Here is a 15,126-nt window from a genome sequence, read left to right on the forward strand (position 1 = left end):
ACTTATTTACCCATTTTTCTTTCCTTTAACCTTTAGCTATACATATTTAATAAATATTTATTTTACAGAAAGACACATATGTCATCAGTGATGTAATACCTGACGTCATCAGCAGTGGATTGCGGTCGCGTGAGTTATAGTTCCCTTTACTAACTCTAACGGGGGAATTTCATTGGTTTTTTACGAGGGAAATGTCCAGCTAACTATAACATGTGTGAAACCTATGGTTTTTTAAGTGAATTTGCAAGGTTTTTTAAATGCTAATTCCTAACTATAACGTGTGTGAAACCTATGGTTTTTTAAGTGAATTTGTACGGTTTTTTAAATGCTAAGTTATGTAATTATTATTGAAATTTTTTTTTTTGTAAGGTTTTTCACCGTGCGCGTACCGTGCGCGCTCTGTGGGCGCGCGGTGCGCTTCGCGCACCGCGCGCCCACGTTACGCCATTCGCATAATTTTCACGTTTCTACCGTGCAAGCAACGGTAAGCGCACTCCGCGATTTGTCGTAAAAATATTAAAAACATTTATGGCCCTTGGGGGTCCTTTGGGGACGCCCTGACAATGGCTAGGGGGTCAGGAACTGTCCACCCTGCCCCCTTTCCATGTTCTCCACCTTTATTTTTCACCTCCCTCGGACTGTGAGAGACAAAATGTCGGCCGACACTTCCTGGTTTCGACCGATTCGAATGTTTACTAAGATCTAACAACCAATCAGAATTGCGCTCGTGCACGGCAGGGTGCGCTTACCGTACGCGCACGGTGCACGCCTATAGATATATATATATGCTTTTAAATGCTATTTTCTCAGAAAATACTGAACAGATTTACACCAGACCTGCAAAAGGCACATCCCTGACCTGAGGACTACCTCTCTGCCAAATTTCAAGGTTTTCTGTTCAGCCGTTCGGGCTGTAGCGCGGCCTAAAGGTCCTAAGGGAAAATGCATGGGGAAAACGTGTTTTGGGACCCCCCCTTTTTCTCAGCCCCCGCTTGACGAATCCCCCCGAGACTTTCAGGGAAGGAGCGGAGCGGAGCGCCCCACCTATTTTGAAAATTTCGCGAGGATTCGTCAATCGACGCAAAAGTTATTCCAAATAGAATGTTGCGGATTTCCTAGGGAAACACGGTCCTAACTATAACTATCTACTGGCGACCGCCAGTAGATAATATATATATATATATATATATATATATATATATATATATATATATATATATATATATATATATATATATTTGTTTTTTTTTTCTTTTAAAGCTGTAGTGTGTCTGCCTTGAAATACATGAAAGTCAATGCAGGCAAATCTAGAGAATGAACAGAGCTCCACAGTGGAGCATGATCGGTTTATCCCCTCCTGAATTGGACTTTAAATTCTAGTGCGTGCAATTCTGCATTTAATTGTTTTCAAAATATTCTGTAGCACTTTGAACTCCAAGAGCAAAACATATGTCATCCATTCTCATTTCCACGGCAAGGTCACTCCTTGGCAATCTGGACCAGGTTATACACATGGGCAAGTAGAACATGCTTTACAAAGTCGTATGTTCTAATCCAATGCCCACCAGATTAAGAGGGAATCTATCAGTGATTGCCAATGGAATTGTGTGGGCATAGTGTTATTCGTATAGTTGTAGATTTGCCACATATGGCTGTATAATTTGCAGGTTTTAACAAAAAAAATGGTTTCTAGCTCAACCAGTTCACAAGTTACAAAAAAAGCAGCTGCACCTGTTGCTGTGCAGTGGAAGGCCCTTTGCAAAGGTTGACTGATCACCTTTCTGCAATTTATAAATACATTTATTTGTAAAACTGGTACTAATGAGGTGCAATCAATGCCCAGACAGTGTTAACAAGTCTACAAATGACAAAACAATGAAATAATATTATCACAAAATGTGCCCCATAATTTGCCTTTTCTTGCTGCATGATTTACTCATTCCTGACACATAATTTGTCTCTCCCCTGTCCCAGAATTCCAGTGGCCCTGCCAATAGTCAAAGTTTAATCAAATATTGAAGCCATTAAGCCATCACATATAGCAGCTTAGACTATGGAGCCATCAGGCACATTTAGATGGCTACGTTGTTGCTAAGTTGCACTCCTTAATCATAGGACGTATATGGCTTGAATTTACTCACTTGAACTTAAGTTGTAATGTAACGTTCACTTGTAATTCATCAGTCGCTTTGGAAAAGGTTATACTTGTCTAGTTTTCATGGGCATATTAAGAAGTACCTCACAACACGGGTCGCAAACAACATCAAGTACCACAGTTGGTGCCCAGTAGGACCAGTTTGCACTTTGGCCCCCAGAATGGGGTCTTACAATTGGTATAGTTTGCACATTCCGGAGAAATTGTGGACCTGATCACATCTTGCTCCTTAAGCCTCCTGTTCATCACCAAAACATGACTCTCCCCAACATCCTCTGCCTTTCAGTAGCCGAATCCCTCAAGGCTTGGTCCTCATACATAAAGACAGACTCTGCAGAAATGGGGGTCCGAGCTTGAATTTTTAGTGGCAAGAGGCACACACTTGGCATTGTGATGCTATTAAAGTGTCTTAGATAAGTAGTTAATGTACTTTTTTTGCTCTTTCCTCTTACTGCAGCATAGAAGGGAGGAGGACAGCCATTAGCGTGAGGCTTCAGAGTGCAGTTTGGTGTTTGACAGCCCACGGCTGCAGTGATCTACATGGAGTTTTAGGTCCATGTGGACAAACCTTTTTTTTGTTGATCACAAAGTAAAAAAAGTAGCAGAGCTCTACTGAGAGAGGGGTTATGCTGCCCACATGTCAGTCTGTTAAGGACAGGATTTTAATGGGCTGGATTTGCTTTTTCTCCTAAAGACTGCTTGAATTGCACTTCTTTGCTTGTGGCATGGTTTGTACTCTGTACAGCAGGCCTGAGCTGGTTGTGGTGGCGAGCCCATGATCATGGCTATAGAGCTGATCTGTTTATTATGAAATGTTATGATAAATGCACTAGGCCACTAGATATGACGTATTGTGAACGCATATGTTCAAGTCAATAGGCATTTAGGTGTTGCTTGTCATCACTCTATAGTGAAGCTGCAGATGGGTATTTTATTACATGGAATGTCACTGATTACCATCGTCGGCAGTGGGTTTGGTATTGATCACCCAACGTGACAAACCACGGATATGGAAAGTTTGCGCTGTGAGAATCCTTGTTAGGACATTTTAGGAGAGATGGTATTTTGCTTCGCCACCTATAATTTTGTAAACTTCATAACAAAAGCAGCGCTGTCATTTATAGTGAGAAGCAGATATTAAAGCCGGTAATCCTTTAACGGGTGTTATCACATTGTTGTTACGGGCTACAGGCAGCTATTCGGTTACATGCAATCTCACAGTTCACTTAGAAGGCAAAGGAATTTTTGGCCTTTGGAGGTTTTCACTGTGATGATTCTTGTTAGGCCCTGTTGAGAGGGGTTGCCTACTCTTTTTCAAGTTGTATTTTCTTTTAATTATCTGTAATTTTATGACTGTTTGCATGATGGTTGCCAGTTTATCTGCTCTTGAATAGGCCACTGCGGGGTAATGCCACTGTTAAGAGCTTCATCTGTTCACCCGGAAAAGTCGTGCCAGGTATCATAGATTTGATCTGTTTATTATAAAATGTTATGCCAAAGTCAGTAGGCCGCATTTTGAAAGATGCATTAAAGACAACAAGCTTTTAAGGAAGGATTGTTATTACTCTGTTCTAAAGGCTGTAGGCAAGTATTTTCTCACATGGAGTTTCACAGATTACCCGAGTAGGCAAGGGTTTTGGTGTTGGTGATCCACCCAACACACTGGGGGATAGAAGACATGCACTATAATAATCCTCGTTAGGCTCCCCTAGGGGGGCCAGTGTTTCCTTCAACAACGGTAATTTTGTATACATGTGTACTCGTAGGACTGCCTGTTGGATGGTTTTCTTGGGGAAAGCTTACTCTTCGTAAATGGGCGCGAGTTGGGTATGGCAGCAAGCCAAAGATTAAAGCTCAATGCCTCATTGTTTATTGTGAAAAGTTTAGATAAAGGCAGTAGGCCTGACATTGATAGGGAAAGCATACGTTAAAGTCAGGTGGCACTTAAGGGTGGGTTATTACTCTGAATTAAAGCCTACAGATAGTTTTTTTGTTTTTGTTTCAAGAAATCTCAGATTACCTTAGGCAAGGGTTTTGGTGTTGATGACCCATCTGAAAAAACCATGAGGAAAGACGATTTCCACTATTGTTATCCGTATTACACTTTATTAGTAGGGATTTTATATTGTTTTGACAACTGGATTTTGTAAATATTTGTAGTTTTATTACACTATATCTGATGGTTGCCTTTTGGGCATCGGAGTTGGTTATGGTGAAAAGCCAATGATAAGGGTCTTAGGCCGGACTGTTCATAATGAAAAGTTATGATCAAGGCAGTAGGCCTAATATAGTGATTGTGGAAAACATTTGTAGGAATATATGGGTAGATTGTAGTCTTTAATATAAAGTAATGACATAGGGGCCTATAACGAAGTCTGTTGGACGAGCATCTGCCAAACACCATAGCAGGATGTTATCCTCCCGAATATTAGTCGGCAGTCCCACCTGCCGAATTAGCAAGCGACCGCCCTAAGGGCGGTGGGTAACATCTACTTTCCCATTGCAGCTATTGTAGCAGCCGTTATAGGGGTGCAGCACAAGCAGCAATAGAAAAATTAATGTTTTCAAACATCCATGCTCCTTGTGCCAGGCACCATGCGGTGCCTGCCACATGGTGCATGGATTTGTAGGAGGGCATCAAAGGGGCCCTTCAGGCCCCATAGCGGAGGGCCAGGGGGGATGGGGTCCCTGCCTTTTCATGACAGGTGGACCAACAGGAAAGGGTGGGTGGAAAGCGAAATTGTAATCCCGATGGTAGAGCTGAGACTGGCTCTGCTGCCATTTAAGGATTACAATTCCGACCACCGCCCCGACTGACTCCGTGAGCCCACCGGAAGTGGAGCGGAATTCCCCCACGGGTTCCCTCCGACCACTAGTATCATAATACAGCGGGCAGAGAGCCTCTGGGCAGTCGGATGGCTTTCCGCCCGACATTATAATGAGGCCCATAGTATTTTATTTTTTGTTACATGGAATCTCACAGATTATGATATTAAGCAAGGGTTTTGGTGCTGGTTACTCCCTCCGACAAACCGTGGCGATAGAAGATTTGTCATTTCACATTCCTTGTTAAACCCTCTTAGGAGAGATGGTATTTTACTTTGCCATTTGTAATTTTGTAACTTTTGTAACTTGCACTTTTGAGCAGCTTACACTTTTGTGTAAGTTTACCACTTTTTGAAAATTGACATAATCCGAATGTAAGTTACTACTAAAAAAATAAATTAAAAATGAGCACTGCATATGACCTACCACTGGTATTGCTACACCCTCCCATACTAAATAATTAGATGCAGGGAATTAAAATAAAACTCCATAGGAAATAATTAAATTATTTAACATAGTTTGAAATGTAAACTAATAAAGTTTAACATTAAAATATATCAATAGAACATTTATTGGTTATAAAATAGATGAATACCCGATTTTAAATTAAAAATGAATGGAACAGTTTTATTAAAATATAATTACATTTATTTTTGAAGTAACTTTAGACCTAATTTTTAATAATAATTCATGCATAATATATTTATCTTCATGTTTTTGTTTTTTTAAGATTCTTTTTATTGTAACCAACATAATAGCAGTACATCAGTTAGGTATCATTGTACATATATTTCAACCATCGATTTATCTATCCCTTACTATCATTGAAGCGAGTAACCCCCAAATGTGATGCCGACCTCTCAGTAAGTCTATGGTTCCAGGGGGGACTGGGGTTGCCAGTGTCCCCAAATATTTTCCAATTTGTTCTGACAGCCTCTGTTGTGGTAAATAGTGCGTTCTGCCATCCAGCACCAGTCTAGATCCCTCTTCCAGTCATCAGCCTTTGGTAGGGTATGGGCACCCCAACTCCTATCCAGGTTACGCTTGCTACCACTGCCGCCAGCCAGGTCCTGGTATGTCACGGCAATGCCACCTCCCCTGGGATCAGTAACAGGAACTATTCTGGCTCCAAGAGACCTCCACGTCTGTTACCTGCGCCATGATTCTTCCTATTTTACCCCAATATATCTGTCTGTGGACATTCCCATATGAAATGGGAAATTTAATTTTGATCAAACTTTTGAACATTTTAAATAATTCTATTAAAGATTTATTTCAAAATGTTATTAAGTGGTGTAGTTCTTTTGTTCTAAATTTAAAACATCTAAAATTAAGTTACTTTAATATTAAAATATTTTTATTTCATTGTTTTCAAGGTATATTTTTATATGTTCTCTTTACTTTGCTATAAGGAGACTCTGCGGTCGAGTCGGAGATCTCTGCACAGTGAAGTATAGTGATGAATGCTAACATATTAGTTGTATTTGTTTATTAATTGCTACCTCCCTTTTCTTTTCAATAGTTGTAAAGCTCGTCCCAGGGCCTTCCCCTGCAAATGATGTGAGCAGCACAGCAGAAGACATGGACAGTCATATACACTGCCAGTGTGAGGATGGATGGTTCCTGAACAAGAGCACGTGTTTCTTTGTCTCTAAAGATGAAGGAAACTGGACATCCGCCAATAATACATGTGCTTCACTTTCTTCCCATCTGGCTGTGATTAAAAGCAGAGAAGAAATGGTAAGTTCTTTGAAAGTCCAGTACTAGTCATGTCTTCTGTGGTTCTTCTGCCTCTGGATAACCTATAAGTGTTCTCTCGCCCTCACCCCACCCAATTACTGTGCCCAGATCCCGTCTTAATATTTATTAGATGTCCTGCACGCTTGTCCTCCGCTTACTGGTCAGTCTACCGGCGAGTTTCAAATGTATTGTTCTAGTTGTGTAATATAAAGACAAAACAGTTCTGGCATTCTTCTGGTCTTGGTTATCATCCACTATTGCTTTTGCCTGTGATGGGTGATAATTGTTGAACACTCTGTTCAGTTACAGCCATATTGGGACCTAGACGACTCTTCCAGACCTGCCACCTCACAGGGTGCCACTACAATGTCTCATGATTTCATCTCTCTTCACACAGTCACCCGATGAGGAACTAAAATCACACGGTAACAGGGAGGAGCTGGAAACTGCTGCACAGAGCGGTTTCCAGCTTGTCTTTGGCGGCAGTTAGCAGCCGATATCTATTAAGGGTGTGAAAACACCCCAGGACATTGGCAGCCGCCTCTGCACCGCTTCCCTCTGTTAGAGGAGGTGGAGGGATTGTCGAGGGTCGAGTGCCTCTTTCACCACCTCACACGGTAAACCAGACTCATAAGTTGGCAGATCTGTACTTCCCAGGCCGGGTTTTGACAGAGCCCGGTATAGAGTTTATGCTTGTATCATGTTTGTACTTTTAGTTCTGCACTTTCGTACAAGCTGCATTGCAGTCTTGATTCAGTACAATCTGTCCTGAACCTGCATCAGTTCTCCCTCAAAGAAGGGTGTCCAGACTCCGCAAGGATGGGCTTGGAGACCATGCACTGAAGTAAAAGATGTGGATAGGTTTCACCACTTAACCTTCTCAGAGTTACTGCTACAGACAGGGTGACTGGCTGCAGCGCGGGGACACACTAGTGAGTGTAACCAGGCGCTTAACAAGCTCACTTATTATTACTATTATTAATATTTAGATGAGCTCTGAGTGAGCCTTGGCAGTGCTCCATCTGTGACCATGAGTGTGCTGTTCCTTCGGACTCCTCCCTTTGCTCACCACCTTCTAACCTCTACGGCTCTTTTGGACATGGTCATCTGCTCCTTTCATTGTAGCATTTTGTTAATATGCTATCCGTGCTCGGATCATGACACCCTTGGGTGGTAGGCTGGTTGGCACCATCATTCCTATGTCTGAATGTTGTTCATCTTCAGTCGGATGCTCACGAAGACTTAAACTCAACTGTAGTAAACCTGAGGTGTTGGTTCCGAGGGGCCTGTCATGGACCTGGCCCTTGTCTTGGTTGTCTCCCTGCTTAGGAGACCGACCCGTGTCTGTAGACAGAGTAAGCACTTTGGCGTTTTTGGACTCTTCCCTGTCCACGAACCCTCAAACTAACAAACTGGTCTCCACCTGCAACCATTTTCCGACAGTTCTGAACCCCATTTAATTCGTTCTGATTACCCATCTGATCTTTTCTCAATTGCAGCAAATTCTTATATCTGAGCTCTTATGAAAATCTCGCTACTATCTAGTGTGTGGCCCGCTCTTGTGCCTGCTCCGTAGGTTTTAGTAAGGCCCCCGCCCCCCCAATTCTGTACCCGGTGTTACCATTCTGTTGCCTTTTTACAAGCTACACAAATACCGCTGCACCCTTTCTAATTGCAGAGTTTTGTTTCCCGTCTGACATTTGTTTGCAATTGAACGCGCTCCACACAGAATCACCTACTTTGTTCTGTAAACTACTACAACCCTATTTGACGCCTCTGTCTTAGAAGACTGAAGACACCCAGTGGGTAACCAAGCACTTTACGAGCAGTGCTTATCTCGGTCTTATTCTCATCCCCATCTCTTAGCTCACAAGAAGTGCAAATGCAGGTTGAGCGGTGCGCTGCTGACAGCCTATCACTGCTACGTTCCTCTGCTAAGGCGGAGGAGCATTGCCCCACTACGCAAAAAGGAAAGGAAGGATCGTTATTGTCATTTTATTTTTCCTATTGCATGCAGTCAGTGGTCTGTGTGCAGTGTGGGGCGGGGCTGGGCAGCGTAGTGGGAGGAGTGGTTTGCACTACCAAAGTGCGCATGAACTGTTTGGCCGGCCACTTGGGCCGACCAAACCGTTCATGCGCACATGCACACATGCGCCGATCCACGGTTCTCAGACTAATCACAACGCTGCATTACAGCATTGTGATTGGCTTAGCGGAGACTGTGTGCCAGGTGATTCCTGCTGCTGGCTGGACTGCAAAGGAAGAAGACACAGGGGAGGCGGCAGTTGGCTGGCCGTTCTTTGGCGAGTGTTTTTTTTATTTTTATTAATTAACCCCCGCCTTACCACCCCGTCCCGTAGGAGCCGCTACTGCTCCTGCGTCCATTCAGATGTAACAATCAGCACATGCCTTTAGGGGCCTCCTTGAACAGACCAATGTGGCTGAGTGCTTCTGTCACGTGGCCGGAAGGGTGTTATTTAGACCGCTAGGGGACAGAGAACAGGCTGTAAGTGATTGAGAAGCCTGGCCAGGGTTCAGGAATTGAGCTGCCCCTTTAAATGCAGCTTAATGAGGCACCCCACAGGATGACAGTGGCATAAACCAGGATTAGGGTGAAGCAGTCTGAAATCTGGTATTGTGTATTTAAGAGGTGCCCTAAAAGGCCTCCCAGTTCAAGAGGTGCACATGGCAATCCTGGGGAGTGAAATAACTCTCATGGAAGCTGAAACCTAAATGGAACTAATAAATTGGAAAAAATGCTCCCTATGGAAGATCCATGAGACTCTGAACTGAAAGAGTAAATGGACTACTATGACCTGTATGCGCCGTGCAGGCTCCCCCTCCCCTGGTCTTCCCGCCTACCCTTTCTCCAGCCCTCCCCTCCTCCCCACCACCCAGCATGGAACTAACAGAAGTAAGGTCTGAATCAAGGGAAAAGAAAATGCAGTTAAAGCCAGAGTGATCCCAGGAATCTAGAGCCACAATGTTCCAATCTGCACCAGGACACATTGCAACTGAAGACAGTTCTCAAAAGTTGCAAACTCCTCTGTAGCGTGAAGTGTCAGCCGAACTCGAGGAGTGGACTGTGCATGGATATCCGCTTTCGGTCACCCGAAAGTCATGAGTATGGAGGCCGCTCCACTACTCCCAGGATGTGGTATGCACATCCAGGTTAGCTTTTCTCTTTACTGGATTGTGGGAGAGTGTTTACATCTTAGAAAATTATACCCAATTTAAACATGCCTTAGTTAGCATGCCTAGGCCGCAATCAGCTTGCATCAACAGATGTGTGTGAAAATCATTGAAAATGAAGCCTCCACTGTGGTGTTGGTACAAATGGAAAGTGTAATATTTCTGTTCTCGCGAGGAAGAAATGCTCAGGATGTTCTCTGCTTTTGTAGCTCTCCAAGGTTGCCCCGATGCCTGTGTTTGTCATTCATTGACTGCGCTAGCCATTGTATTTCTGTTACCTAAAATGGCAGTTTGCTTCAGTTTGATAGCTTGACCAATGACAGCCTTTGGGAAGTAGGTGTTGAAGTATCTTGTTCACATGATTTTTACTGGTTTAGGAGTTTGTACCATTGCTCGTCCAAGCCTGTTATATAATCTCACATACCATAAAGGAGTGTAGCGTCTGTACCCTGAAACTTCATAAAAGCCGTGTCCATCTCAAGATGAGCCAGGGCTTTCCTGGCTTCTAACTGAGCGGACTCTGTAATAATCTCTCTATTTGAACTCTTTTAGCTTTACTTGTAGGCAGACTCTGACAGTCTGTTTACTGATTTTAACTTAGTACATGTCACTTGTCATGGTTCAGGTTGGTAATGTACAATTACCTGCTAGAACCTTGACGATGGGCTTGTTACTGCCCCGTGGACCTCATTCATGTTTTAGTATCCGTTTGACCATTATCAGTTGGGTTACCCTACCATGCTATGTTGTAAACCACTCTGCCGCCCATGGACTTCACGTGTGGTATATCAAGAACCAAAGATAAATTGAATGAATGTGAACCAACAAAATGGGACCCATAGAATGTGAAAGTGTCTGCAACTATTTACATGTATTCTTTTTTTTAGGATTTTGCCCGGTCTAAGAAGGGGTTAAATGACCGCTGGGTCGGCCTGCGAAAAGGACAAAACTCGGCATGGACGTGGTCTGATGGTAGCACAATGGACAATGGGTATGTTTTTCATTTGTGAGCTCAAAAATCTCCTAGTAAAATTCAACTACTTTTAGGAAGGTAAAATTTCTCATTCCTGATCCAAATCCCTTCTAAGTTATACAGTGGAAGTATTTATTTTGAAGCGTCTCAGCATGGTGTAGCACTGTGTACATACCAATCAGTGGGATTGATCAGGTATCCTCTGTTTTTCTTGTATGTGCTATCATTTATCAGATGTGCACTGTGTTTTCCTATTGAAGTTCACCATTCACACCTTTTGAAGGTTCCAGAGCCGGTGCCTGCGTGCATGAGCAAATCTAAAAAAACTCGCTTGCTACCTTGTAGTTGAGTCACCATCTCTTTCTTCTACATGCCTTATTGTACATTCCATCCCCCACTTGTTGACATGTGACCTTAGTCTGAAATTGGTACAAAATCTATTTAAAGAATACTTCCTCGAACGTGTGGCACACTCATTGGGGTGTTCAGTGGTTCCCAATAGGGAGCACATCTAATACATGTATATCCGAATACCTGTTGCTTCCCCTCAATTTACCCTCAGTTGCCTCATTATCCCCAGATCTGTTCGTGCTCACACTACCATTTTATGGCTCTACGTAGTCTCCTCCTTTCTGCATATTCCTCCTCTTTTAGATTATTTACTAGGTGCCATACTCGATTCAAACATTTAACAATAGCTCTACAGGTGGCATCTGGTTCCATCTTGGGATACATTGAGTGTGTGGGTCTCTCACTTCCTATTTTTTGTTCTCAATGCAGATTGGCTGGAGCCATGCCTCATCAGTGGGTGGTGTCTCACTCTGGAATGGGCTCTTAGTAGTATAGTTTGTGTCACCCTCACATCTGAATTACTCTTCAGCAGGTCAGAATTAAACTCAGTTTTCAAAGGCATTTGCAGTGCCCAGCACCAGAAAGCAGCATCTGAAGCACTTTCTGGAACCAGGCACCCCCCAGGCTGTACTTACATATTTTTTTAGGATAGTATCAAAAGAAAGCTTTATCTTTTACAGCTCATTAACAATACATTGATGCAGTAGGAATTCCAGCAGAAGCAAAAACACAAATTCCTTTGTCATATGTCTGGTAACACGATTAAATATACAGAATTGGTGAACATTTAAGTACATTAAAAGAAATAAAAGTAAATTATTAAATCTCATTCTGGCAGCCCGGAGATTGTACAGTCAGCCATTCGTAAGTCTTGAGTTGTTATTAATCGTGATTTTAAGGCAATAAAGAAAGACCAGCTCATGCCAACATGCATTGTAATCTAGAGCTTCCCTTTGTAGCCGTGCACGTCAGGCACCCTAACCTCGCTAATGTAATTTATTTTATTAAAAATATTTTTATTAAATTTCCAATAATACCATCACATGCAGCTTCGATAACACAGCAGCTTATCCAGCAAATTATAGTTCACGCTGTTCCTTTTTAAACTCTCCCCCCTCCCTCCCCCCACCCTACCCATCCACCGGTGCGCCTTAAGGTATATACAATATAATCATTTACAGAATTCCTGGAGCAGTTTAACAACATTATTTAGCAGGGACAGTACTGTACTGAAGGCTGCGATATCATACACAATAACTGCCGCCATTAGCCCATAGCAAGTTGGTCAATCTATCTAACCTCGCTACTGTAATGTCAAAGAAATATACCTCTGGCAGGTGGGTGGGAAGATGCGCCGAATGGCACCCCAGGCAGGCATGTGCTACCTAGACGTGAACAACCTATGAAGGAAGGTTGATTCCTGCCATCATCTGAACTCTTGGATGATGTTACAGCTGATATTTTTTGACCCCAGGCACCTGCCCTCTTGGGTGGCCTGGATGGCTTCAAAGCAGAGGGTACACTAGACTCAGCTCTTTTACACCATTGTTCGACTTGTCAGGGATCAGAACTCTGTCATGCACTTCAGAGTTGGAATTAGAGTACGATGCCAATACTGAACCGTTGAAGGAACTGGCCAGAATAATAGATGGATTAGACTCTTCCGAGCGGCCGGAGTGATGGGTAGGTTCACAACAATGGATTTCGGCTGAACGTACCTTAACAAATGTAATCTACACCCTCTGCTTGTACTCCACGGAGTCTTATTACCACCCACTTCGGGTCGGTCCATCTCATAAACGGGTACCTCAATGCTAGGTTTCTGAGTGCATGGTTCACCCCTGAGAGAATCACCGGACCAATCACTGTGCAGATAGTATAGTTACATCTTTTGGCCGTGACGAATCGCCACGTGATCCCCGACACACAAGGCGAGAAACATGTTGACCACTAACTTGTAGCCACCTCTGACTATTATATCAGTTGTGACACCTTTGCTGTTTTTACTTGGGGCCAGTGGGCTCACAGATTAAATTGATTTTGGAGCACCATTGCGCCCCATGTTATCCCTTCCCAGACCACTCCTTCACGCACCCTAGCCACATCTACACCACGAGGCCCCACACCTGCACCACACCCCACAGCTTGGGAAAAAGGTCTCCAACAAAAAGCCCTTCATAGGGTGCCCGTCAGGCATTGCTTCACCGGCCTGACGAGAAGCCTGCCCTATGATGAAGCCCCTTTTCCCAAATTAGGAGACGTTCCATCTCCACCTTACGGTAAGGGTGTTTTACCAACATAACCTCTACCTCCATCCTTCTACCTATAGGAACTGCATACCTCTTCCTCTAAACCAGAGTAATAGAGGGCCTTAGATCACTATGGCAGCACAAAAAACAAAAGTAAAGGCTGAGAACCAAAGAAAGAGGGCTGGGAAGCATATCAAACAACACAAATTAAATAGACAGCCGCTCTGGGCTCAGATGATGGTGGCTGCATAATGGATGTGGTGTATAGTGGATTGCTGAAAGATGATGAGCTGCTCTTGGATCCTGAGTGGTGATCTCAGTAATGGACGAGCTGCGTGAAGGTATTGACATCAACCTTCCGCAAGCCCTGATCCTCCTGGACCTGTCCGCCGCCTTTGACACGGTGGACCACTCCATCCTCCTTAACCGTGTCAGGGCGGCAGGCATAGAGGGCTTGGCCTTCTCATGGCTTGAGTCCTTCCTAGCCGTGAGAGCTCAAGCAGTCCATCTGGCTGGCTTCACCGCGGCCTCCCGTAAGGTGGAGTGCGGGGTCCCTCAGGGTTCATCACTTTCCCCTCTTCTATTTAATCTATACATTTACCCCCTTATTTTTATGTTACAACAGCTGGAGGTCACGGTGTTTAATTACGCCGATGACCTCCAGCTAATCTTCAACCTTTCCCATTCATCTTCATCCGCCCAAAATGTCCAGACAGTCATGACGTTCATTCAGGATTGGATGAACTGCAACCACCTCAAACTCAACCCGGACAAGACCGAGTTGGTCTTGACCGGAGGTGGTTGCAGTCCGTGGTCTCCCTCCTGTTGGCCTCTGTCACTTGGTGTCCCTCCACTCCCCGTACCTAAAGTTAAAACTCTTGGGATCTTCCTGAACTCACAACTCTCTGTTCATTCACAAGTTGGTTCAGTGGTCTCTTCCTGTTTTTTTCCCCTCAGAATAATTAGGAAAGTCTCCCGCTTCTATTCTCTCTCTGCTTTAAAAATGATCGTGCTGGCCATGGTACTATCGCGCATCGATTATGGCAACATAATCTATAATGGGGCTCCTGCCTATGCGATTCACCGCTTGCAGTTGGTACAGAACCAGGCTGCTCGCCTGATTCATGGCCTACCTAGATACCATCGGGCCACTCCACTGCTCAAAGCACTACATTGGCTTCCGGCGAGAGAGCGCGCCCTTTTCAAACTTGGCTGCCTCACTTTCCAGGCTAGGTCGGGTACTGCCCCCGAGTTCATATGCTCAGCTATTAAGCCCTACCTTCCGGCCAGAGAACTTCGCTCCACTCATATGGCTCTTTTAGCTACCCCCCGTTTTAAGAAGCAGAAGTCTGGTGGAGCGAAGTTCGCTGTTCTTGCTCCAGTCTTCTGGAATTCCCTTCCTGCTGCCCTTCGCACATCGCCTTCTTATTTACAGTTTCGGAAGGACCTCAAAACCTTCCTATTTGTGCGAGCTTACACTGCCTAGCCCTTCCAGCTGCTGCAGTTCACTGCATCACACATAGCGCCATGAAACCGCCTGGTAAAAGAGCGCTGAATAAATGTTTTTAAATTCAAATTCAAATCTAATTAACCCCTACCAATGAGCTACAGATGGATGCAGGGCAGTTTGTTTTCTGGGT

The 15,126-nt window shown here is 44.0% G+C and overlaps 1 protein-coding gene across 1 annotated transcript in view; it reads left to right on the forward strand.

Moving 5' to 3' along the window:
- The window catches only part of LOC146812930 (C-type lectin domain family 2 member B-like), a 33,362-nt gene that overhangs the window by 8,155 nt on the left and 10,081 nt on the right, over positions 1–15,126 (forward strand). The window contains exons 3-4 of the mRNA XM_085615232.1: positions 6,504–6,721; positions 10,801–10,904. Of these exons, the coding sequence (XP_085471358.1) occupies positions 6,504–6,721; positions 10,801–10,904 (322 nt within the window). The remainder of the gene's footprint in view (positions 1–6,503; positions 6,722–10,800; positions 10,905–15,126) is intronic.

Source organism: Triturus cristatus, chromosome 7, assembly GCF_964204655.1.
Source record: "Triturus cristatus chromosome 7, aTriCri1.1, whole genome shotgun sequence".
Classification (NCBI taxonomy): Eukaryota; Metazoa; Chordata; class Amphibia; order Caudata; family Salamandridae; genus Triturus; species Triturus cristatus.